The 26830-nt window shown below is 36.7% G+C and overlaps 1 protein-coding gene across 1 annotated transcript in view; it reads left to right on the forward strand.

Annotated features, from left to right (window-relative positions):
• The window catches only part of LOC140171904 (calcium uniporter protein, mitochondrial-like), a 107475-nt gene that overhangs the window by 4256 nt on the left and 76389 nt on the right, over positions 1-26830 (forward strand). The window contains exon 2 of the mRNA XM_072195247.1: positions 12854-12908. Coding sequence (XP_072051348.1) covers positions 12854-12908 — 55 coding nt within the window. The remainder of the gene's footprint in view (positions 1-12853; positions 12909-26830) is intronic.

A 26830-nucleotide genomic window follows, 5' to 3' on the forward strand; every position in this document is an offset into this window, starting at 1 on the left:
AATTTTTCTTGCAATTCAGTCAATTTATATGAAATCGGTACTCACATATATCTGATCTCCAAATCATAGTTATCTTATTCAATGTATCCAAGTAAATTAAACTTGGAATTTCTGATACTTTAAAGATAATTTCCAAGCCGTCGACCCCCCTACGTCCGACGAGCGTGATCAGTGGTGAAACAATGCAAGTCACAAGATGACCCACCTCATCTACAGCCGGTTTCTGTCGTCAAGTCGTGTTTGCGATACAGCCACGTACACAAGTGAGGTCGAGACTAATTGGTGACGTCGATAACAACGAGTAAACAAAATGGCTGGGAGAACTGAGAAAGTCGTGGTTTTTTTTTAATGTTTCATTGTGACGATCAGAAACATCAAAAAACTTAATTTGACTGCGCTTGATATGCTAACGATATACAGGTACATTGAAGGATATAAATTGGATGGTAAATAAGCCAAATATTGCAAGAAATCTACTCGCTAGAACCCTAGCGAGCCCGCAAAAAAATGTCCGTCCATGCGAAGGTAATATTGACAACGTAAAATCGTGACTAGTGCAGACCAGCCCCCTTGAAGTGAACACAAAGGCATAGCTCCGCGTATGTCGTCTGACGGCTTAACAAGTTTTGGCTCCTGCGTTGAAGTACTAGTAGTAGTTATAGGTAAACTATTGCTTGAAAAGTCTAGCCAAGAATTTGCACACAGATAGCTTCACATTCTAGGCTAGAGACCATTGCATTCAAAATCTAGTCGGATTCGCTGAAGCATGACACCGTGTAAAGCAATGGAAGTTCAGAAGTAAACACAGCCGATCACGACAGGCGATCGCATCAAAAATGTTGCTAAAATTACACTTTCAACTGTCCAAAATAGGCAAATCTTCCTCAAAAGATACAGTTGACTCATCAAAATAACTCATCCAAATTTCAACATTAATAAATAACCTCCGGTGCAAAAAAGTGCACCACTGTCCGACCGAAAAACGATAGCAATATACTCTAGCGTCGAATGCGTATTATCATGTGCAAATTCGAAGCTAGAGTTCTCGAGTATGAGTAAGTAAACTGGTAATGTAATAAAGTTGTCTTGCCACATTATGTAAAACGATGTAAAAGCAAAGAATTATTTGGAGAAAAAATTCTTTACGCTCATCCAAATAGAATCAAACCTTGCCAATTATACAATCGCTGAGTGGCCCCATGAACGCTGTCAGATGGTGCCCATGATAAGGGAACAAACCAAAAGATCGATGACGTCCTATAAACGAAACTAGTTTCGTTTATGGGGGAGGGGCAGGGTTCGCAGGTTTTTTCCACTTGGCAAAAACAGTTTTTGCCAGTTTTTGCCGGCAAAAATGGCAAAATCTAAAAAAAGTGATAAATAGTTCACTTTTTTCATCTCAAAAGTTATAAGTTACAAAAAATAATTTTCAGAGAGTAACAAAGCCATAACATAAAGAATTTCATTTGATCAAGACCAGTCAAAACGTACGTTTTCTGTCCGTTTCATCAACCATCGGTTAACTTCATCAGCAGTGTTGTTGCTGGTTTGAAAAGTTGGAGCAGCATCAACCCCTGTGTCAAAGTTCTTATGCAACACAGGATCGTACAGGTGTGAAAGTTGGTAGGCCCCTCATCTGTTTAGGAGCTTGCCACTGTACGATCCTGTGTTGCAAAAGAACTTTGACACAGGGGTTGATGCTGCTCCAACTTTTCAAAACAGCACCACTGCTGATGAAGTCAACCGATGGTTGATGAAACATCCAGAAAACGTAAGTTTGGATTGGTCTTAATCAGATGAAATTCTTTATGTTATGGATAATCTACAGACCTGATGGAATTTATTCAAGGATGTAACAAAGCCAGATTTTGGAATTATAACTTAGTAACATATTAAGAAATTTTAAAAGGCATGGAGTTTTCATTGCTCTCTAGTGCATTAATTTAACTCAACTGAAATGTGGCATATAGGCTAGATATCAAATTCAAAACTTTAATTAAGGACTTGATGAGACAAAATATATGTTGAATGATTCATTAAAAGTTGTGTGTTGCTGTTTATGAGCTTTCTGTGTTACTTTTTAATACTTGAGTGACTATATTATGGGTTTTTGCCAGTTTTTGCCATTTTTGCCGGTTTAAACCAGGCAAAAACTGGCAAAAACAGGTTTTTGCCAGTTTTTAGGCAAAAACAGGTTTTTGCCAGTTTTTAGGCAAAAACAGGTTTTTGCCAGTTTTTGCCACTTTTCCGGCAAAAACAGGTTTTTGCCGGCAAAAACCGAACCCTGGGGAGGGGGTAAAAATACTCGATTACGTTTGTGCAAAAACATCGGTCTGAAGAATGTGTCATTATTATTATTATGTCAAAATTTTCAATATTTCACTATTACGTTTCTGGCAGGGAGGGAGGGGGTCGGCTGAGAAACGAAACTAGTTACGTTTAAAGGACGTCATCGATCTTTTGGTTTGTTCCCTAAACAAACAGACAAGCGCACGTAGCAACCCTTATCGATTTCAACAAACTATTGATATTTCGGGACCAAACCATTATTTCCACAGGGGTCAAAATCTGTTTTTTAACCGAGAGGTTCAAAACATTATTTTATATAATGTTGTACAGAATGGAAGACCAGACCACTACCTGCCAAAGATCATTCACAGACCCATTCACACAATAAATAAAATAAATAAATAAAATAAACAAACAGACAAACAAACAAACATACGCAAGGAATGCATTTGTTGGGCCTATTCTGGAAAACCTTAGTTCATCTTCACATTTTTATAATATTAACGTATTTTTCAACAGTGGGGTTTAAACACAAATTAGGCCTACTGGCAAATATAGATATTTAGCTGGACAATACTTCCTGATGCGGATGGTTGAATAAATACTATATCAGCGCATCTAATTATTATGACATTCGTCCCCATTGCACTAAATGCCTGGGTTGATTCAAAAAAGTTTATGGTACCGTACCCGATGTTCTACGGCTTTTAATAAAAATATCGCAGGAAAAGACCAAAATTGAAAAGAAATGGGGTTTCAAATTGAACTTTGGAATTTGAAATGTATAAATCATGTTGGGTCTAAGGCTGTGCTAACACTTTTCTTTGATGACTTTGACCATGTTTTATTTTTTCAACAATTTTTCAAATATATCTTAAAAATACAAGAAACTAAGCTAATTGAACAGACAGTATGACAGTAACTGGATTTCTTGCCCCCATAATATACGTAACTTTTGTTTAGTACCAGTGTGTTATTATTTTTTGAGAAAAATACAAAAATAAGATCACAAATTTATCAAGTGGCGTAGTACCAGCTACAGTGTTTCTAACATTCCCTAAAATAAAAAATGGAAAACATGATTTTTTTCAAAAAGTAAACACTTAAAAGAACTGACGTGAGAATTTAGATATTATGCTTATTTACCATCCCTGAAAGTTTGGTAACCATAGCTCCTTCCTAAGTGGGCAAAAGCGAAAAAATCAAAAACTGTCAAACTTAAGGGAATTTTCAAAAAATAAAGAAAAACATAAGAATTGTTACAATTCTTATAAGACTCTTAAAATAGGTGGCAAAAATACTTTTCTATGTTATGTTAAGGGGGTACTACACCCCTGTCCAATTTTGTGCCTATTTTTGCATTTTTATCAAAAATCATAGCACATTGTTGACAAGTAAGATATTTATAATATAGGGGCAAGGACTACAACTACTGCACTGGAAATTTTATTTCAGCACAGACAACAGTTGTGGAGTTACAGTCAAAAATGAGGGAAAACCAGCATTTGATCAATAAATCAATGACTACTTGCCTTGCGTTGCTGAATTTTCAGTGCAGTAGTTGTAGTCCTTGCCCCTATGATATACATATCTTACTTGTTACCAATGCGCTATAATTTTTGAGAAAAATGCAAAAATTGGCACAAAATTGGACAAGGGTGTAGTACCCCCTTTAAGATTTAATTGAATAGACCTGATTGATCTGACACAGGAGCTATTTTTCTGCAAGGGTGTTGTATCTGAGGCAGCTACCTTATAAGGGTAGATGCGGTTTTGTTGGTTGAAGCAGCCAAAAAAAATCGATTTTCATTGCCTAAATCAATACATTGTTGAAAAATAGCACTTTGATGTTTTGCAAAAGGTCATTCTACAAATCACATGCTTTGAAAACGTGCTTAATTTATTGTTGTTTTAAAATGAGTTATGCACTTTTTGCAAAAGTGTTGTTGTTTCAGCCCTCTTTACAACATAACTCAAGAACCACAGGACCTACAAAAGTATATCTGTGATATTTGAATTCTTCTACACACTCACTAGGAATTAAGCAATGCAATTTTTGCCAAAGCTCACTATCATTCGCAAGATGCTGTGAACTACCAAATCACAACAGTTCAAGATTGTGTATAGCCTTAATGGCTTGCTAGTAAGAATACACAATTTTGGGAGGCCAAAATACACACCCCTGTTTTTCCAACAACAACAAAAAAGAAGACAGAAATACAAAATTTTCCTGCCAAAAATGCTAAATCTAAAAAATGTAAATTTATTTTATATTAATATATATTTGAAAATTTATAAAGTAATCGTAAAAATGGAATTTTTCACACTTTGCCAAACTGTTTCCCTTATTTTTAAATTCACAAATTCTAAATTTCTTTAAATTTGAATTTCCTCAATGACGATATGTACGCCAAGGAATTTACTTTCAATTTTAGTTGCGCTTTGATATTCTTGCAGTAGCAGCTTGAAACACATGCTAAAAATAAATGTTATGAAAATTTGCACAGTTGAAGAGTGGAGACAGACACGAAGATGATGCTTCCAACCCGAGTTGCTCCAGGCATCTTAATTTCTTTTAAAAACCTTTGCTTTACTTGCCTAATTCAATTTCCAATGTTGGATGTGAAGTCAGGCTACATAAAAAACATATAATTGAAACACTGGTAATTTTAAATGACATGGGTGCTCCAGAATGTGGGGCTCCTTGTTGTGGTAGGTTTTATATGTTGCAAGTTGAAATTAGTTTTCAAAATATTATTTTCCATATTTGCAAAGATGCATATCGAGTATAAGCCCACCTTCGAGTATAGTCCACTGTCCCACCCTAATACCTAACAAGGATTCAAGATGGCCGCCTCCACAGTTAGTAAATAACTCATGAACATGTGGCGAGATCGATCTTGTGTCAGACTCGGAGTAGGCGTAAAATAAATTAAAAATGATAGTTTGCATGTCATTTCTTTCAAAGAAATTGACATATTTTATTAACAATATTCCCAACATTCTATTTAGTGAAGGTAAGGCTAAAATTCCACCCAAAAATATGAGAAAATATGAGTTTTTTACAACTCAAGTGAGACTACTTTTTAAAGCTTCTGGTGCCAAATATCGGAGACCTTGACGTGTATTCACTGTTTTGATAGCTTAAAAATGCACTTTGTTAAAACTAGCAAATCCTCGTGTAAAGTCCCACCCCCCCCCATTTTCGGTCATTTTTCACCCAAAAAAAGGGTGGGACTATACTCGCGTCAGTACGGTATATGTTAATTAGACTTGCACATGTGGTAGAGTGACAGTTCAGTTGGCACCAAGGTGCTAATACTACCATTAGGCCAAAAAAAAAATTGTTGTGTTGCCCTCAACCGTCCGGTCCTAAATCCTGAAAAATCAGGGTCGCAATTTTTTTTTTTTTTTTTTTTTTTGGAATGATGATTTTTACAGATTTGTTCAAAAAATCAATGTTTTTCACTTAAAATTAATATAATATTGAAAGACTAGTCTTTAATTGATGTCTAACAGGTATCCAGAAGTCAAAATTGACAAATGTCCCCTAATTGAAGAAGCATCTATATAAATAAAAGGAAGTCGCTAAATCTTGTCCAGAAGCAGGCTCCGAGACGATTTGACTTTCAGCTCTGATTTATTCGTACATTGATCGGGTACATATTGCCATTAAACCATCTGACGCTCATTTTTGCAAAACTATTTAATCACTATGGAAATAACAAAAAAAATGGTCAGTTGCTAGGCCGTTGAGGTCAATAACCTTATGGGTCAGATCATGACAGCAAACGCGTCAAGTGGCGAGTCACGCACCTCGCGCCGCACTGCGGCATCATGGTTTCACGCGCTTTACAAGCGCATGGTATGGACGCACTTAATGTTGGCTTATACCGCGCGTAGGCCTGTGTACGTGACTGACTTCTTCTGTAACACAGTGGCGGATCCAGGAATTTGGGAAAGGTGGGCACACTCGGAGTTTTTTCCGCCACCTTCTTGAATGGCCACGAAGCACCATTGTGTCGCGCGCCGTGCAGGGGGTTATGTCCCCTCAGAATTGAAAACTTGGTCAAAGTAAACACCTTGAAGCCATTTCGGGGGATCATTGGGTGTAAGCTGATGCGAAAGGGGGTCATTGGGTGACAGATTTGCAAAAAAAGTCCACTTTTCAGAGGGAATGTTAACATGTAGCCAACAGGGAGCGAATTAGTCGTTAACTGTGCAAAGGTAGGGGGTGGGTGAAAGTCCACATTTAAGGAATTCTGCGGCCCCAAATCCTGGCAAGATATAGGCTTAGCTATTAACAATACGGAATCGCTTAAAATGTTTTGCAGCAACTTTTAAACATGTTTCTTACATGTTTTATACTATTATAACCCGAATTGAAACGCTTTTCTAGCAACCTCTACTAACCTTAATGTTTTATGTTTGTTGGGATAAAGTTGAAATCAATCATTCTGTCACGAGCTGTTTCAAAAGTAATCTGAGGGATTGAGTGAGTAGGCCTACCAACATTATCACAGGTCTGGATAATTAAGTTTATCAAGCTAACATGATCATTACTATACTGGATTAATAATTTACACCAAGACACCGTGATTATCATCCCCAGGTTATCATCACCGTTAACCATGTTTACTAACCACTCCCGCTTTACTAACCGCTCCGTTTACTCAACTAAGCGGGGACCAGCGTGAAGCGCTGGGTCTCCCGCTAGTTATTTAATATTTGAGGGATTTTTTAAATCTGAAGGTTTAAAAAAAAAAAAAAAAAAAAGAAAAAAGAAATCCGACCGCCCGACCCAACTTTCCCATTTTTCCACTTGAGGGCAACACAACAATTTTTTTTTTTGGCCTTACTATATTGTCTGAGAGTATTTAACAGTAACACCAAGATGCTAATAGTAATAGTATATTGATATCATCATTGTCAGCTTTCATTTGCCAAATAATGCACAGAGACTTTTTAATAGTTCTTGAAAACACCAATATTTTGTTGTAAATAAATTTCACAAAAAAAATTACAGACCCTGTGAATTGCAAAGTTAAATAATGTAATTTGTTTTAGGGCCCCAAGGCTCAAGCTCTGATAATGTCACGAAAAAAATAAGTTTGTATTACCGCAGTGCATACATGTAGTAAGTTTTTTAAATTTGCTAAAAAATTGCAACAAAAATAAAAAGTGTACACACAGTAATTCCTTCCTTGATGTGCATGCTTGGCATTTGAGAACATTCAGTCTACCCATGCTAGAAATCCACATATTAAATTGTAAGCTGCTGCAAATGTAGTGCTGCCTGCCTGCCTGATCATATTGATACACTAACAGTAACACTGTATACAAAATTTACTCTTTAAGGGGGTACTACACCCCTGCCCAATTTTGTGCCTATTTTTGCATTTTTCTCAAAAATTATAGCACATTGGGGGCAAGTAAGATATGTATGTTATAGGGGCAAGGACTACAACTACTGCACTGGAAATTTTATTTCAGCACAGACACAGATGAACTTTCATGCTAGTAAGAGTTGTGGAGTTACAGTCAAAAATGAGGGAAAACCAATATTTGATCAATATATCAATAACTACTTGCTTTGAGTTGCTGAATTTTCAGTACAGTAGTTGTAGTCCTTGCCCCTATAATATACATATTTTACTTGTCACCAATGCACTTTAATTTATGAGAAAAATGCAAAAATAGGCACAAAATTGACCAAGGGTGTAGTACCTCCTTAACTTTATAGAACTGATAGATATTTTTGTACTTTATCAAAACTTCACAGGCATAATAAACTTTCACACGCATGTACACATGGTATAACAACTCCACACATGTGTAATGAACTCTTACATACCTACATGTTTTAGTCCAACTTTTGAGGGTTTTAAATTGTGACAAAATATGCATTTTTTCAACCCATGAATTTTCAATCAAAATGAATCTTAAATTACTGCAAAATTGCATCAACTGAAATTGTAATCTTATTTTTATAGTAAGCATATCATCCACCTCGAAGTGTAGATTATAGGCCTACATGTACATGATTACATGTAGGGCTAGTACATGTGTATCTGCCTGAGACAAAAAATACTTTGGTCTCAAGTTCCACTGGATAATGTGGATAAAATTGGCTCTCAATATGCAATAGAAACCTACTTTGACAACTTCTAAATTACATTGCCTTTATATTATTGGATAATGGTATGATTTTATTTCCTCTTGGGTGCCCTTGACTGAATCCCATTATCTTGTTTCCACCCACCATAATACCATTATAGCACACCAGTCTCAGACAATTCCTTTTAAATCCACACTACCCCATATCTTCCACAGAGGGAGTATGAATTTTATATGGAATGAGCACATTATGCAGCTCCATTTGAATTTTATACACCTGATGAGAAAGTTTCAACCTGAATCTTCCCCTGAGGGAGAGTGAGTTTCAAATGGAGCTGCCTAATGTGTTAATTCCATTTAAAATTCATACTCCCCCTGTGTAAGATATTTCCAAAATCTTCTACAGGGGTAGTGTGGATTTTAAATGGAATTGCCCATTAGGCTTTTGCACTGACCAAAGAAGCCTTCACGCTTCATCTGCCACTCTCTTGGATGAAATTCTGTATCCTGTGAAATTTTCGAGAAGTTTGTATTTTCATCATAATTCTGAACCACAGATTTAATAATGAGCTCTGGATTTTTTTAAATCACAGAGTTGAATGTTTTGCTCTTTGAAACCTTAACCAAAGATAAAGCAAATTCTCTAACTGTTCAGAACATATATATTCAGAAGTTTAAAAATTGTGAAAATTAATGCTGTTAAAATTCCCCGCTACACAGGATTGAAATTTTATAGAGTGACTGAAAATAATTGTTTCAAGACCTGATGGTTTCTAATATGTTTGGTGTTCAGGTGTTGCATGCACTGACTGAAGGACATGATGGTCACTGAAAGAAATGATGGATAACATATTTTTAAACACTTCAGTGCATTTGCTCACAAAATAATCAATGAAATAAAATAATTTTGTGACCAAATGTCCTTTTTGAGAGGAGGAAGAGCGGGATAATGTAGTAGTTGCATTCCCAATAACTTTATGTCCATTTCCAGTCCATACTCGTTGCAGGTTTTCTCCAGGTTCTCCGGTTTTCTCCTGCTTCTAAAGCTGGATTTTCTTCCATGATTGTAAAATTTCTGGCCAATTTCTTGAATACATGATTGCAGGACGCAGGTACAATGTACCAGTATAGATAATGGCCTAAATAGCATACAAGCTCCATTAAAACAAAAACAAATAAACAAAAACAGAAAAAAAGAATTTTGGAGTGCATGGAATCTTGCCAAACAACACAGCCTTGCACAATTTTACAACAAATGAATGAATGTTTATAATATATACATACAGCCTACTCCTTTAAAAGTCAATAGCTACATTTTCAAATGCACATCAGCTGTTGCATTCCACAAAGCCATAAGGGCACTACAGGCCAGCCATGTCACTGCATACTAGGTTGCATGGTAATTTTAATAGTGACTTGATGTAAATAGACTGAACATTGTGAGTAGTGTGTCTGACTCCAGGGTCTGACTGTGATGACATTTTTTAATTAATTAACAAATTTTCTAATGATTGGACTGAAGTGACTTTCATTAGATAATTGAAGAGGTTGGTGTTGTATACATTGGTGCTTGACTAATAGCCATCACATTCATCATCTGCGGGTTGAAGAGAAAAAGAGGGGTGCCTTTGGTCCTCCTAAATTTGCCCTAGAATGAAGTCATTAAATTAGTAGATGACATCCAGATGACTTGAATCGCACTCCCACACATAGATGAGTTCACAAAACTTATTCAAGAATTATTTTTTAGAATTAAGAATTATCAATCATGTCACATGCATTAATTTTGTCTGTCCCAGAAGCATACTGCCTGTCCAAAATGATAGGCACTAGCTTACACCCTGCCCCACACCCACTCACCCCCACACCCCTACCTTACTCCACCCCACATACACACATGTAGCACACCCTTCCACACACACCCACACACACACCCACATTTCATCATCATCATCATCATCTTCAGAAGATAGCAGTAGTTTGAAGAAATACGGATGACCAGTACAGTCATCACAATGAAATCATTTTGTTAGCTTGTTCAGTTGACCTTCAAATTGTTTTAGAACTGCCTAAGAAAAACATAGTTCCATCACCAGAGAGATCTACTCTCTCTCACCTCACCCCACCTCCCTCACCCTCATAATACCCTGACACACAAACACCCACCCACCAACCCCTACACACATCATCATCTTCAGAAGATAGCCGTAGTATGAAAAAATAGAGATACAGTCGCCACAATGTAATCAATTGTTAAGCTTGTTCAGTTGGCCTTCTTCAAATTGGTTTAGTAATGCCTAAGTGACTTCGTCTACAGTATTTACTTCAGGAAGTAATACTTTATTAGATAACATAGTTCTATCATCAGTCCCTTGAGAAAAAGATGTCTACTCTCTCTCTCTCTCTCTCTCAGCCAATGTAAACATGCCGCTGGTAGACACAAGTGTATTTTTATGTACACATACACCAGGCACAAAAAAGAAACTCGTCAGTTATATTCATCCTTGCTGTTCAATAACTTGATAATTTTGGATTATTCTGAAATATACATTTTGTTAATTGGACTTTGCTTTCTCATTTGACACCCTGTTCGTGAACATTGAGCAAGAATTGACCAAGATATGTGCCTCCAAACTCGCAAACCCCGAAAATGAATATTAACGATTACACTGCATGCTTTATTGAATGGCCCGTGGTGCTTGTGTGCAATACAATTGACCAAGATATGCGCCTCCAAAGCCTCAAACCCCAAAATCAAAAGTTGCATTTTCAACGATTTTCAATGGGAACGCATCGTTGTATTGCACACAAGCACCACGGGCCATTCAATAAAGCATGCAGTGTAATCGTTAATATTCATTTTGGGGTTTGCGAGTTTGGAGGCACATATCTTGGTCAATTCTTGCTCAATGTTCACGAACAGGGTGTCAAATGAGAAAGCAAAGTCCAATTAACAAAATGTATATTTCAGAATAATCCAAAATTATCAAGTTATTGAACAGCAAGGATGAATATAACTGGCAAGGTTCTTTTGTGCCTGGTGTACATTTGGCTGCACCTAATATTTTTTGTGCTTTGCAAATTTTCACATTCTGTGTGCACTTTCATGTTTGCAATTTATTTTTTCTTTCATAGTATCCATGCACCTAACGCCCTGTGGAGGCAATAATGGGTGTTAGGAATAACCTTATGGAGGTAATTTTCCTTGTGGAGATACCACACAATACTCCATAAGGAAAATTGCACCACAGGGCATTAATTAGAAATTGCTGTACATTGATTGCAGCAATAAAGTGAAAGTCAATTATGGGTTCAGGTACAACCTTGCATTTTTTGGTATGTTGGCGGTTTTACTCCATAAGGTATTAAGTTTGCGTATGTGTGGTTTAGCGGGTGTGTAGGCGGTTTTACTCCATAAGGTATTAAGTTTGCGTATGTGTGGTTTAGCGGGTGCAATGAGTCGTGAAGAAAATAAGGTGTGATCAACACAAACAATATGATGGTGAAAGAATGGATTTTGATCAAAAGAAAATGGCAAATTCTTTTCTAATTCATTGTTTTCAAAAACATTAAAAAAATGGAATTTGCAGCATTTTTTTTGTTGCACAATATAATGTACAAGAATGGTAAACAAAAAAGAAAATTGATTTTACACAATTATATTAACTCATTTTGCATTTTGATCGATGATCATGTCATATAAAACTCATTTCTGAATGTATTTAACAGTCATAGGTATTTAAAAAATGGCTGTCGCAAATATTGGCATTTTCCATGTTCATGAAACCATGTTCAATAATCCATCCAATAGGAAGAATAATGTTACTTATCCTGTGGAAATAATATGTAGGCCTAAGTTCAGGGTTGAAGGAATTTCCTAGGTCTGATTTTTAAAGGGCTGATTTTTAAAGGGAAGAGAAAAATTCCATCAGTTTTATTATTTAAGCAGTAGAGGTAAATAGTGGTTACAATGACTTACAACATGTTTATACTTACATGATTGTAGAACCTCCCATCACTTTGCATACTCCCCAACATTACTGTTAAACGGGTCATTTCTGTTGTGTTGCATGGTCACGATTCTCTACCCGCATAATTTAGTACTTAGTGAGGAGGGTAGAAGTACGAAAAGAGAGCCTGCAGTGGCCCTGGCATGTTAATTTTGGTCCACCTTATTTTGAGGACTGTATCATGTGCAGTGGCGGCGCCAGGATTTTTTTTTTCGGGGTGCATTAGGGGGGCAAAGTGAATTTCAGGGGGGCAAAATTACCGCAAAAAGTGAAAAATTTTCGTAATTTTGGGGTTTTTCTGGGGGGCAACAGGGGGGCAAGAGTTATGATTGGGGGGGCATTGCTAACCCCCGTGGCACCGTCACTGATCATGTGTGGTTATAAATGTGATGAGCATTCATGAAATTTTTCTCTGTCTTTTTATTTTCTCTGTACAGGTAGTAAACCCAGTATGGAAACAGTGTGCAGCAGCTTATTGTACCCCAACACAAGGTTTGTACACCACTTTTGTAAAATGCTCATTCCATGTTCTAGATCAAGTTCCATTTTACTGCTACATGTACATGTACATGTATGTTGGGTTTAATTTTAAAGGTACTGTGAAAATAACACATGTTTGTGTGGCATCATGAACTGTGTCTTGCAAATGTGTGTTTAAAATATCTACATAGTAATCTCATTATCTGAACAATTGAAACTTTCTTAACAATGCTTGGGATTATCTGATTTTGGTTTAGGGGTGAAATCAAAACTTGATTGGCAGTCGACCGCTGGTTCCGTCCAGTTGGAGATAGTTTCTATTGTTCTAAACAATGGAATGCGGTTCAAGAACCGGTCAAACGGCGGTTGAGTTTTGATTTCATCTCTAGCAGCTAGCACATGTTCACCATGACGCAGATGGAGTTGTCTTGCACATTCCCGGGTGCCTTTACTATTATGAAGCATAACCACGCTGCATGCATTTGTTTCCTGGCTAGGAGGCAGGGAGAACATTTATTCGCTGTAGAAGTGATGTAATAATCAGATTAACTACCATAGCAATAGGTTCAAACAGTTTTTGATTATATCACACTGCACTACAAGCAAGTTGCACTCATCACCCGTGCATGTTTGCAATCATAGATTGAATACAATACCACTGTTTTCAATGGCACTTATCTTACAGGTGTAAGTGAACAGCATGATTATGTGTCAAAAAATGCATTTTGAGCCAAAATATACGAATTGCGCTGTGTAAAACGCAATTGCACATTCTTAGCAGCCTTATACTAACCAGTATCCTACCTGCCACTGCTACCAAAATTAGGTCACCAACATATTTCCTGTTTCTCTCTTGCATCCTGGTACTATTATACATTTGTATAAAAGCTTAAGTTTATTGAATTTAGAAGCAAGCCAATATTGCTAGCATTCCAACATTCACAGTGACATTTATGTGGCGCTGGAAAGTAAAAGAAATTGGGACAAGGTGATTCATAATGTAGTGCCCGGGATGTAGTGCTGAGCAAGAGAAGATATCTCACTCTTCCCAGAATCCTTTGCAACATGAGACATTGCCTCATTTCATCAAATGTCACTCCCAATACTTTGTAAAGGTTCTCTTTGTTTTATTTTAAGAATAGACGACTGGCTAAACATGGGTGGATAGTCAAGAAATAAACATTTGCAAGATCTGGATGAGGGACATTTTGTCACTATTGATTGACTAACAAATCAGTACAGAACATCGAAATGTGAGAAATGCATTATGGGAAGTTATAAAAGAATAATAACAAGCACAAACAGTTTAACTTGTATAGTCTGGATGTATTTTGAAACTAAGTAGAAGTTTAAAAAGGTCTGCGACCCGATCGACAGCCTCATCCCCCATTTTTATTCATCAAAACTGAGATTTTAGTATAAAAGGAAGTTCATATTTTTCTCATACCCTGGTGAAATTTAACGCCTGAGATATGTTTTGTTTAAATGGTTTGAACCAAAACGTAGTGATTTGTGGTTACCACAATGGAATTATATGTAATATCCCATGGGGCATTGTTATACACATTTCTGCATTTCAAATCAAAACTGCTGCAGCAATGTAACTCAAATTTTGGAAACGAATTGTTGTAATGGTAGGCATCAATCTAAGATAGAAAACAGAACAGGGAGTGTTAAATGTGGTTACCTGAATGGGTGATTCCATTGAAAATCTTCACCCCCTGTGTGGAAGATTAATGTCTTCCATAGAGCTATATGCATTCAACTGGAATAGCTCATTTGGCTACCGCTAGACAAGATTCTTTCTGCAAATTACAAGTTACAGCCACTAGATTTTAGGGCTCATATTGAAATTCCCTTACACAGGAAGGTGTGCACCATCCTGCAGCTTTCCTGTGCTAGCCGCCTTTTGTTAAAATCCTGGGCAGGGTGTATCACTGATGCATATAATCCATCCGCTTTATGACCGAGCTTTCCTGAGGCGCCGCTTAGCGAGGGAATCCTGCCTTCTTTCTGTGTGAAAACGTGGTAGGGTATTTCAATATGAGCCCTTAAATGAAATCACCCATTCAGGTAACCACATTTGAAATGCACACTCCCTCCATGGAAGATTAAGATTATGTCTTCAATAGGGGGTGTATGGATTTCAACAGGAATAGCCTAATTTGATTGACAAGATGCAAAGTAATTGCTGGTTGGTAAGATTGGTTGTAAATTGTGTGAAACTCCGAGGCAGACCGAGTCCAATTTGCTAAATTGAAAAGTGTTCAAATTTCCCCCATGTTCTTGATCGACAAACTTTGTGAAAATCAATTTCTGCAGAATTGCTCATTTTTGGGAGGAAAATAGCTTGTGTAGATCTATATCATCCAAAATCTGCCAATTTTATCCTCTCAACCCCCAGAAATTTGAACATATCTGAAATCATGGATTTACAGTATCTTTTGCTTGGGGATTATTAGTGATGTTAGTGATTATTTTTCAAAGTGTTTTAGCACATTTTTCAAAATTTTGAACATTTTTCAAAATTTTGTATATTTCCAGGGGTAAGTATTTGAATCCCAGTTCATTAGGTGGAGGTGCCCTATTTAGTGTTAGCTTTGGATATTAAACCGACTTACCCAGGTAAAAAATCAATAAAATAATTAAATGTGCAAATCTAACCGTAAATAAAGGGCACCTCCGCTTAATGTATTTATCCCCATCCAATCCAAAATTGAGAGGCATGGTCTTTTGGTTTAGCTATTATGGGGTAAAAAGGAGCTTCCAACTTGTAGTTAGTCAGTAGTTCTATGTCATGTTATATGACATTATTACGCTCCATATTTAATTTAAGAGCGAAATGGGAACATGTTTACGAAAAACTCACTCCGTGTGTAAATCGTGAATTAGATTGATGAGAGAGGAAGGCGGGGTTATAACAGGTCAACGTTATTATCTATCGCCGTGTCTTCACTAGATCTGAGGCCCTTGGAGTGAAAAACAGGTGTTTTATCTAATGTGTTGTAAAAGTGGAAATTTTCGTTGTACATTTATTTTCATTTTTTCACTTTCCAAGTAGGTTCCACGAAATAACAACGCAGGAAGATATCTTCCTTTTGTGAATAATTCAATGTATGGAAGCTTAAAATCGCAAATTTAAACAGATAACACCAATTTAAAATTGTCAAAGCATAAATATTTAAACTCGCAAACATTTTCTCTCTTACGATATTGAATCCGGCCGAAAGGGCATTTTGTGCCAGTCTGCATCCTTGAGGAAATATTTTGCAGATTGAAAATGAATTAGTGGGGTTGTGACAGATGCAATGGTATTGGATTATGCAGGCGGTTCATCATCGACAACATTCAAAATGTCAATACACAACTTCCAGTAGTGGATCATGCGGATGTGTGTTTATATTGACGGTGTACAGTGCTGGATGATTGCTTCGGAAATAATGTTATTTTTGTTTGTTATTACCGTATTATAAATCTAGTGTATAGTATTAGTACAAGTATTTTGTTTTATAGCTTTGTTTGTTTCGGTTGTGTGCTTGGTAGAGCACTGTTGAAAACTCACAATGCACAGGTACTTGGTTCAAACCTTGTATCAGCCAAATTAAAAGCCTTAATGTATGATTTCTGTCAAATTCTTTACCGAAAGTTATGAAATAATATATTGGTAGTAATAAATGTGAGAAAGGCGTTCTGTCCATTTAAGCCAAAATAATGAGGTGAAATGGAAGAAAGAAATTCTACGGGCTATCTTGGTCGCTTAATTGTGGAGTTCAGTAGGAAGATTTAATGTGGTAATTAGGTCATTAATTCAAAATTGCTCTGTTGTCCAACAAACCCAACAAATTTAGCTGATTACATTAGGTATAAGTTGGGACATCTGACCCAATTACCTTCAAAGCCCAGCTATATGTGCAGCAAGTAACAGGGACTATCTTTCTTAATTTGCAGGAGAGCATTAAATAACTCTTCAGGAGTCTTCAAGGAGAGCAGTTTAAATCCTTTAGAATATAATGTAAGGAGAGAATGGTCAACTAAAACTTAATATCACTCTCCTATATATATAAGATTTAAGAAGAACAGTCAAGAGTGATTGCTCTCGCTCTCCTCAAAAGGCAGTGCCTGTCATCAAAGCACACACACTGCAACTGGTTCATTTGTCCCCACTTGTGGGTGTTGAACTGTATAGAACAAATTACAAAAACCAATGTCTGCCAAAATATCATTTAAAAAAAACAACTTCATTTATCATATATTTATAAATTAATTTCAATAAAAAATCATAATGTATGACATGTATAGATGTGTTTACTGAAGGAAATTCTTGACATTTCAATACACAACTTATTGTGTGACCCTTAAGGGTATCCGTAGGGAGAACACTTTGTTTTACGGCCAGGTCTGGCCAGGTGCATGTTTGTTCGCAGTCTACAGGTGTAACTAGGTTGTTGTATATTCTATAATTTTCCTGGTGTGTTAACTGTGATTACATCTAGACACCAGTTTATTGTTTATTTGAACGGGACCCTAATTTAATGAGAAAACGCCCGAAAAGAGAGGCCCGGCAAAAGCCGATTTGCAGACAATTTTGTAGCTACAGACAGCTCAGTATTCCATATAACAACTACGAAACCAATCAGTGCCAGAAGTGTTGATTTATATTTCATCCACTTAGGTTTGGCTTAACCCACTAAAAGGTAAAACTTTAAGGCTGATCATTGTAATTATAAATGTAGTGTGTGTGTAAAAGTATATTTCTCAAAATGGAGGAGAGCGCCTATGACTATTGTCCGTTCTGTCTACATGGTCTATGATAATTATTTTCTTACGAAATATATTCACTTAACACAGACCACGGTTGCCAAACAAATGAGGGCAAACCGCTGGGTCAAATCATTGAAAAATCGCCCAATATTTTTTTTTTATCAACCGTTGGTTTCTATGAGATAAAAACTACCAGAAGTCGCGTAAGCCAATGTTGAGAAGTCATGCAATATTTTTCTTAACCATCAATTGGTGTCTATAGGACAGGAAATTGTCGCGAGGAAAATCTTCAAAACTCATCCTATATTGACCTAGGCCTATTACATCGTGGGTTTGGCAACCCTGCAATATATACAGTTATATAACATCGCACCGCATTGTGAGGTGAACGAACTGAATGTTGACATTGTATTCAGGATTTAAAACAAGAACTGTCTTTAACCAGACAATGCGGTTGGTATAAAACATAGCGTGTGATATCATGATATCAACTTCAAAATCTAAAAACAAAAGTAAAGAAATGATTTAGGGCGAAATAAATAAACAGCGTACAGCAGGTGCTATCCTGTCAATAATGATAAGAGGAACATGAAAAAAACCAGCAGAGAGCATGCACCCCAGTAAAGAGTTAAATAAAGCAAGGAAAAATCATAATGTGCAGAAGGCCTACTTTTTGGATGATATTCACAGAAACAAAAATAAAGAACTAAAGATCTAAAAACAAAAGTAAAGAAAATGAGTGCGAAATAAATAAACAGCATACAGCATATGATGATAATTATACACTACGACCAAAAATAAAAAAAATACATAACACGCGACATAAATAAACAGCCATCTATCAAGAATGACAAGAGGAACATGAAAAAACCACCTAATATATGAGAGCATGCACCCCAATAAAGAATTGCTTTAAAATAAAACAATGAAAAATCATGACATGTGAAATGTATGTTGATACACTTATAAATAATACTCAAGGGTGAAATAAAAAACACCTTATCTACCGATATTTCCACAGTTAAACATACTCAGTGATCACTTGTACTAAAACAAAAATAAAGAAATACTTCACAAATGATAAGAGGAACACATAAAAAATAAATAAGCGAGCATGTCCCAAAAAAAATTAGTAAAAGATAAAATAATGATAAAACGTACAAGAAGGGGCAAAATATTTGTCGCAAAAACTTATTAAATGCTCATTTGCTCTAAGATATTTAATGTTTGCAATTTACTCCTAGTTTATCATTTATTTATTATTTATCTAGGCTTATATATCTTTTATTTATTTATCTATTAATTGATCTATTTATCAATTTATTTCAATATCATTATTATTAAGTGCCTATTTATAATGATATTTAAATCTATCAACATTATGCTTACGTCATCCAGGAGTTATTATCCCACTTGAAATCGCCATATAAACACAAATTAATAAAGAAATACCCAATGGGTGAAATAAAAGCATGATCTATCTTTTCAAGAATGAAAAGAGGATATAAAAATATAACAGAGCATGTCCTATAAACATGATAAAGAATTATTTAAAATCGTACAAATGTGAAACATGTAATATGACATATACTTAAGGGATCTGGAATGAGCGTTTTGAGCGTTTCGACAGTATTTTTTGTGGGAAATGAGAGCACATCAGACATATCGAATTGCATTCTGAATACGAAGAATGTCTTTCTCATATCAAATAATTTTCATTTTTTGAAATTCACGATATAATGCAAATTTAATGACAAATTATTAAAATTTGATATTTTTCAAATTTTTGATATATAACAGTCCTCGAAGTAAATTTTATAAATCTAATGACATATTCTTAAAGTGTATGTAGCTGGGAGGAAAAGCCGACGATCAATTGAAAATTTTGACCTTTCATATTGAAGATATGGATTTTATTTCCCAAAAAGACCTATTTTATTTGGGGGAATCCATATCTTCAATACGAAAGGTCAAAATTTTCAATTGATCGTCGCCTCTTTCCTCCCAGCTACATATACTTAAAGAATGTATCATTAAATTTATAAAATTTACTTCGAGGACTGTTATATATCAAAAATATCAATTTTAATGATTTGTCATAAAATGTGTATTACATTGCAATTTCAAAAATCAAAATTATTGATATCAGGACATTCTTAGTATTCAGAATGCAATTCGATATGTCTGATGTGCTCTAATGTCCCACAATAAATACTGTCCAAACGCTCATACCCCAGCCCTTAACATAAAACAAAATAAAACGGTCATGATAATATGACATTAAGGGCGAAAACCACTAATGAAGCGTTTTGGTTGAAATTCACGTGAAAATTAATGTCTTTCTTTGCTCAATTTGAGGCCTTTTTGGCTCTCATAGTTGCCTGATGTCCCCCGTTACATTTTATTAAGAAACAAGGTAGTATAGTTTCTCTCCATTGATTTTGCAATAGCGTCTCCAGGAGGGGGGCTCAGAGGGGCTTTCAGATTTATGCGGTGGGGGGGCTTAATGGCTAAAATCGCCAAAAACCGCCTGATTTTACATATCCCTCTAGCGTTGGTTGTCAGTAGATTGCAGTCACTCCTCATCAAGTGTTGACAAAGACAACAGTGGTTGTTGAAACGCACACAGTAAGTGCATTTTCTTGGATCAGATACTACTTAACTCTGGTTTACTAGTTTACTCTACCGATCCTGATGAATTTGTTCAATCAATAACGATATCTGGGGACCAATCACAAGCCAGATTCATTTAAAGATGCATTACATCATGACCAATTTTAGTTAGGCCAGAAATTGGCCTAACTCTCCATAGAATCCCGTGTTAAAAAGTTATCCGCAATCCAAAGTCAGTAGTCCACTTGGGAAGCTAACAAACAGAGGGCGACGGTGACTGAAAAGATTAGATGTGAAAATCTATCAATTGTGCACAAATAATAATCAGAGTTTTAAGTTTAAATGCAACAGCCAGAAGCACAATTGGCAAGTGGAGTACGGAGAAGTCTAGCTACACCCTGGAAGGGAAAAAAACAGTATTTGAAACGAGGAAATGTGCAATATGACTTAATGTAATACATTAGAAAAGGCTTAAAAGGCAACTATTAGGCCCTGATTCATATTTAATCATCATTTAGGCCTGTAAATTAGATTGTCTGTGTAAATTTAGCAGGATCCGACTTTTTATGACGACTTTCAAAATGTGTTACATTTCAGAAACACCAAGCTGTTTGTGAGGTGGCGTTAGCTGTATGGGTTATAGGTTGAACTTTTTACAATATTTCTGGAAAAAAAATCCTTAAATCCATATATTAATTTTTACAATGGATGTCGTCATCTGACCTTCTGCTTGCAGAAAGGGGAAGTTTTGAAGAACTGAGTTGTTTTCCCGGCCCCTGTCTGTACAGAAAGTCAGTGTGGGTTATTTACTGGTGTGCACCCTAAAAGGCCCTTGTCATAACCAATGGTGGCGGCATGATTTTTCCCGTGCATGAGGGTTTAGGGAAAATTAAATTATATGTCTAAACTTGAGGTTGCATGTGTAAAACATGGTCTTTTTTTAACGCATGTTTGGGGTATTGAAATGATATTTTTTTTTCTTGCACAATCATGGTAAAGATCCATGTCATACATAAGAGATTATAGGACATACAATACTTGGTAGGCCTAATGATACTGCGTAAACTTTGTACCTGTTAGGGAACTGAAATCAGACTGAAAACACAAACGTCATTCGAGGCTCTGTCTCACCAGTTGCATTTACAAGGCCCTTGTTATAACCAGTGGTGGCGGATGATTTTTTTTTCTGGGGGAAGGGTCACACAAGGTTCTGAACAGAAACGTCACATACGGCCCAACCCACACTACCGAGAACCGCGAATGCCGAGAACCGCGAAAGCCGAGAACCGCTCTAGTATTTATGTAGGGATGTGTTCATACGAAGTACTAGGTTTAGCTAATAGCATTTTATTGCTGTGCAAGCGATAGATACTCCTATCTACTGAAGATAGCACCCTGGTTAATTTGTATTTTGAATGTCAATACACAACTAATACCAAGGGACCTTGCATTATATGTCTGCATGAAAAAATAAGTTGCTTGCGCGAGGGAAAAGAGAGTGCTTACCTACATGTATGTACCTATGAGAGCATATATATGTTCATGAATGTACTTGAAATAGTGATACATTGCAGTCGAGCTTAATATGTAAAGCTATTCCAATTGAAATCCACACACCACTGGAAGACATTACCTTAATCTCCCACACAGGGGGTGTGACTTTCAAATGGAGTCACCCATTCAGGTAATCCCATTTGAAATTCACACTCCCTGTGTGGAAGATTAAGGGCGTGTCTTCCGTAGGGGGTGTTTGGATTTTAACTGGAATAGCCCAAAGCTACGTCTCATCGGCAACATGCGGGATATCAATTTACATGGTGTATTATCAAGGGACCCTTTGTTTACATTGTGTCTGGATGAAAATGTTGGTAATTTGCTTGGATATAGGGAAAGTGATGTTTGCTCGGTTCTGTTTTAAGAATAGCCTACAGGCTACCGCTACACTATACCACCCAAAATGTACGAGCTTCTAATGTGATAATTCGGTGAAACGGGCACGTAACATGGGGCTCCGAGAGACGAAAGTCTGGTCACTGAGAATTTGGTCCCGATTAGAAGAGAAAGAACATCCAAACAGGGTTCAAAGTTTTCATTTATTTTTCCAAGGGAGTACGGTACTGTGGTCCCCCCCTCCCGACGGATCCAGAAATTTTCAATAGGGGGGCGCCGAGCCACCGCGCTGCCGCTGGGGCTCAGCGCCCACACAAAGTCAGGCGCTGCTCTGCAAAAATACACAGAGTCAGGTGCGGCTGTGCTAAAAATAGAGGGGGCACACGCCGGGTGCGCCCCCCTCGAAATCCGCCCACACAAAGTCAGGCGCTGCTCTGCAAAAATATACTGAGTCAGGTGCGACTGTGCCAAAAATAGAGGGGGCACACGCCGGGTGCCCCCTCTAAATCTGCCCCTGCCCCCTCCTATTTCACCCACATTGCTTTGATGATCTCTGGAATAGAACACCCTAAAATATATCAAAATTAAAATTTTAGGTTTTTTAAAGTAAATTAGAGCATGCATACATGAGCTAATAATACTAAAATGTATCAGTGTCAAATATGAATTCTATCTAAATTAGGAAAAAAATGTGACATGATTTAACACAATACTCTTATACCGATCTACATGGGTTATCTATTTCTGAAATTACAATGTATATAAAACATAAAGGTGAGCAATCAGTGCACATAGTTGGAGGGGAGCACAGCACATTGGAGTTTGCACTCAAATAAAGAGACAAATAAAGTTACACACAAGAGGAATGTTATGGGTCCTATAAAGGAGATTCCAAGGCTATACAAGGGGTCTCATTTACGCCCCATGTATATGATTTTTCTCGGGAGAGGAAAACGCCAAAAACTTATGTTTGCCAATTGCAAAATCTGTGCATACACCTTTAACTGTGTCATAAAGCCTGTGGGTATGCAGCGATAGATATACTAGAGCAAACTAAAACAAGTCGGAGATGTTATGTACTGGATGTATAAACAAGTCATACATGTTTGTAGCAGTAATTGTAGTATATTGAAGGTGTAGTTGCATCTCAAATCGGTAACACTCAATAATGTCACAACATTGTGGGGGTACCTGAGGATGATTTACTGTCTACTGTAGACATTGAATTGATCATGAATTTAATATAAAATTCAAAATACCAAAAAACAAGATTGTGTAAAAAACACTGCTAGTGCTAGTAGAATTTTTCTGCATGTGTTTTAGCTCTTTGTTAGGAGTAGATAAGCAGTATTTGCTATCTACTGTAGATAGCAGTAAATTGTGCAAAGTAGGAACTGCTTGTTTGTTGAATGGTCTAGCTTTAACTAATTTGTAACATTCAGTGTAACAATGGATCCACTCTGAGCAGATTCATCAGGATCGTTCATTAAAGTCACTGGTAAGCAAATGTTCTCAAGACAGATCCAAAATAAGTAAATACCTGTACTCACTAGAAATATTTCAATTCCTATCAGGAATCTTGTTCACTCTATTTTTGGTGAGTGGTAGTGTTTCTAGATCTTATCGGCAGTCTTTGTGCTTGGTCTTAATGTCGTCACATGGGTTGCTTGCCGATTGATGATCTGATCATAGATTCGATCAACTGGATGTATACATGAAACAAGTTGTGGATCCACTCCACACACTGTCTGGATTGACTGTCAGTAATGTGTAGAAAGAAAGAATGAAGAGTTTGCTATCTACTGAAGATAGCAAAGTAGGGACTGCTTTGAATGTTGTAGATTTAATTTGTAAGAGTCAATGTAACAATGGACCCCACTACATACCATATTTCTGATTGATGCCCTGTAAGGTGTAAAAAAGAAGAGTTTGCTATCTACTGTAGATAGCAGTAATTCGCAATTTGAAATACAAACGGGGGACAGTGTCTGAACTAGTTGTAGTTCTAACAGGATATATTTAGAATATCAATACCAGGCCTGATACAAAATCATTATTTTGTCACGTCTGCAAACAAACGCTAGATTTCTTTGACCTTGAGGTAAATTATGTAATTATGTGCCAGCCATGCAAATGGCAAACCTAAAGGCATCGTAATAAAGACAGTAATTAGACATTTTACCCCAAGTTAGAATGATGCCGGATTGATTTTGCTATGAGGTGATACAGTCGCTGACTGTTGTAAATGAGCTGTTAAAGTGATATATATGTACGTAGTAATGTAAAATCAATTAAGCACTCTGCGTAGTGTGCCTTACGGGTCAATAATATAACACATCAGGAATCAACGTACTTCTGTATTTTGCATAATTTTAGCCACTACATGTACATGTAGGGTGTAGGATGGGTTTGTGATAGTTGTATTGGTATTTGAAGTCAAATGACATTTTCACAGGTAGAGACATACTTCCAACATAATACTGTGTGCTGGGAAAGACCGGTAAAGCTTTGAAAAGAACTCTGAAATTGTGTACACTGATGTTCACAGCAGGCAAAGCATGTAATAAAATTAATGAGCATAGCATCATATGTTCAATTCCAGATTCAAGTTACAAGTCACTTTTAATGGAGAATGTAAAGTTGTAAACTGGCAAATTTAAATGTAAGAACAGCAGAAAATGATGAAAATGTCTCTTTAGAATTTGCTATAGCATTCTCTTTAGTCTATTGTGATAAATTCTGACCTGCAAAACCTTCTCTGAAGCCTGAAAGTGTTGCACATCTGAAGTCTTTGAATTTGTCGGTACCTGGTTTGTGTACATTATGTACAAGGTTTTGGTCTCAATGTCCCTCATTCTGACTTCAGTTGGCAGGTCTGTAAGAGGGGTGTTAAGTCATCAACACATGTAATGTTTATGTGGTGAAATTTAGTGTCTCCCTCGCTCAAATGGTATTGGTGAACACAGTATCCCCCACCTCTCCTTCTCTCACCTTTCTCTCTTTAACCTCCCTCCATCCATCTATCCCTCCCCTCCCCTCCCATTCTCCCTGTCATCTTCGTCGCTCTCTGTCTTACCCTTTCCTCTCCCACTCTTTCTGCCCTTTTCTGAATTGAAATTAAAAAAACAAATGCACAGAAGTTAATTCCTGTGTGTATAAAGCAAACAAATAAAAACAATGTTTCCGTGATGCTCATCTTAACAAATATATTTATTGTACATGAATACATTGTGACATATGCTCCTATTAGGTTTGCACTGAAATAAGAACTTTGTATTATCTCTGTAGCACAGTAGGGAAATTAGTAATTATCCAGTCTCTTCTACTCCAATAATTTGTCATGGTGATAAATCAACCCTTGGTATTTACAAGTCTGTTGCCATATTGATTATGATCATGATAACACCGTCCCTTTGTTTTTAAATATTTCCTACAAGACGTGTGTGGGGGTGTGTGTGGAGCATTACAACTACAAGACTTGTGAAATGTGTGTGTGGGTGTGCTTTTGTAAGTACTGGCAAGCGAGGACTCACACTTGAGAAATCTATGTGTATTTGGGGAAGCCCATGGTTCCTAAAATGGCATACATGTATCATGATGTAAGAATACATATTTTAGGCTTTGACAACATTTTCCAGTATAGGGTTAGGTTTGTGCTTAGTCTTTGTCAAAGACTACTTGAGATCGAGACAGGACAAGTCGAGCAGCGAAGTGGCATGTTGTGATCAAGGGGGGGGGGGCAGGATGTGAAGCCACAAGCAGAGCACAGACTAGTCCGTGTTTGGATAGTAATCAGTGAAAAAATTCACAATAAGGCAATTGAAACTCAAACATGTGTCTGGATCGGGTTGATTTCTAAATGTTGTCGGTGTTTACATGGGTGTGTGATGTGTGTATGTGGGGGGTGGTGTGAGGTGGTGTGTGATAAAGCTGAGATGTCAGGTCTGATCAATTTCTATTCATGATTGCTGCTTGATAAATTTGTTTACCCATTTCATCTTTAACAGCATCAAAACCACAGCAAACAGGTTATTTTTATTTTTAGTTTTGACTTCCTTGTTGGTATGAGTGAATTGGACACTACCAGGAATTCTTAAACACTTGAGAACGTTCCTGCAATCTTATTGGTTCTTACCCAGCTTTACCCGTGTGATATGACACGATATCACACAGGTCAGCGTCATCGCGCCAACGCGATCTGCGTACTAAGCTATTTGGACCAATCGGAGGCGCACAGCAACAACGAGACTGATCGATTTTAAGCCCTAGGTAATTTCTTGTAAAATGTAGGTTTAATTTGGTTAAAATTTGTATGATATTTTTATTTGAATTGAAGTGTTTAAGAATGAGAATAAAGGTATTGTTTTTTAGCAGCTGTCGTGCATCTATCGTCTCATATAACACGGGGACATCATTATTTGTAGCGTAAAACAACTCGGCTTACGCCTCGTTGTTTTTTACTTAAAATAATGATGTCGCCCGTGTTATATGAGACGATAGATGCACTCAAAGGCTAAAAACAATACCTTTATTCTCTAAATATCAATCAATATCAGTCTATAAATATCATCATGAACTTTCACTCAAAATAGAATTAATAAAGAAATAGAAAGATGGCATTCTAGTATTTGGTGGGAAATAAAGGAGAAAAAGAAGATGTGCAGAGATTG

Source organism: Amphiura filiformis, chromosome 15 (assembly GCF_039555335.1).
Source record: "Amphiura filiformis chromosome 15, Afil_fr2py, whole genome shotgun sequence".
Classification (NCBI taxonomy): Eukaryota; Metazoa; Echinodermata; class Ophiuroidea; order Amphilepidida; family Amphiuridae; genus Amphiura; species Amphiura filiformis.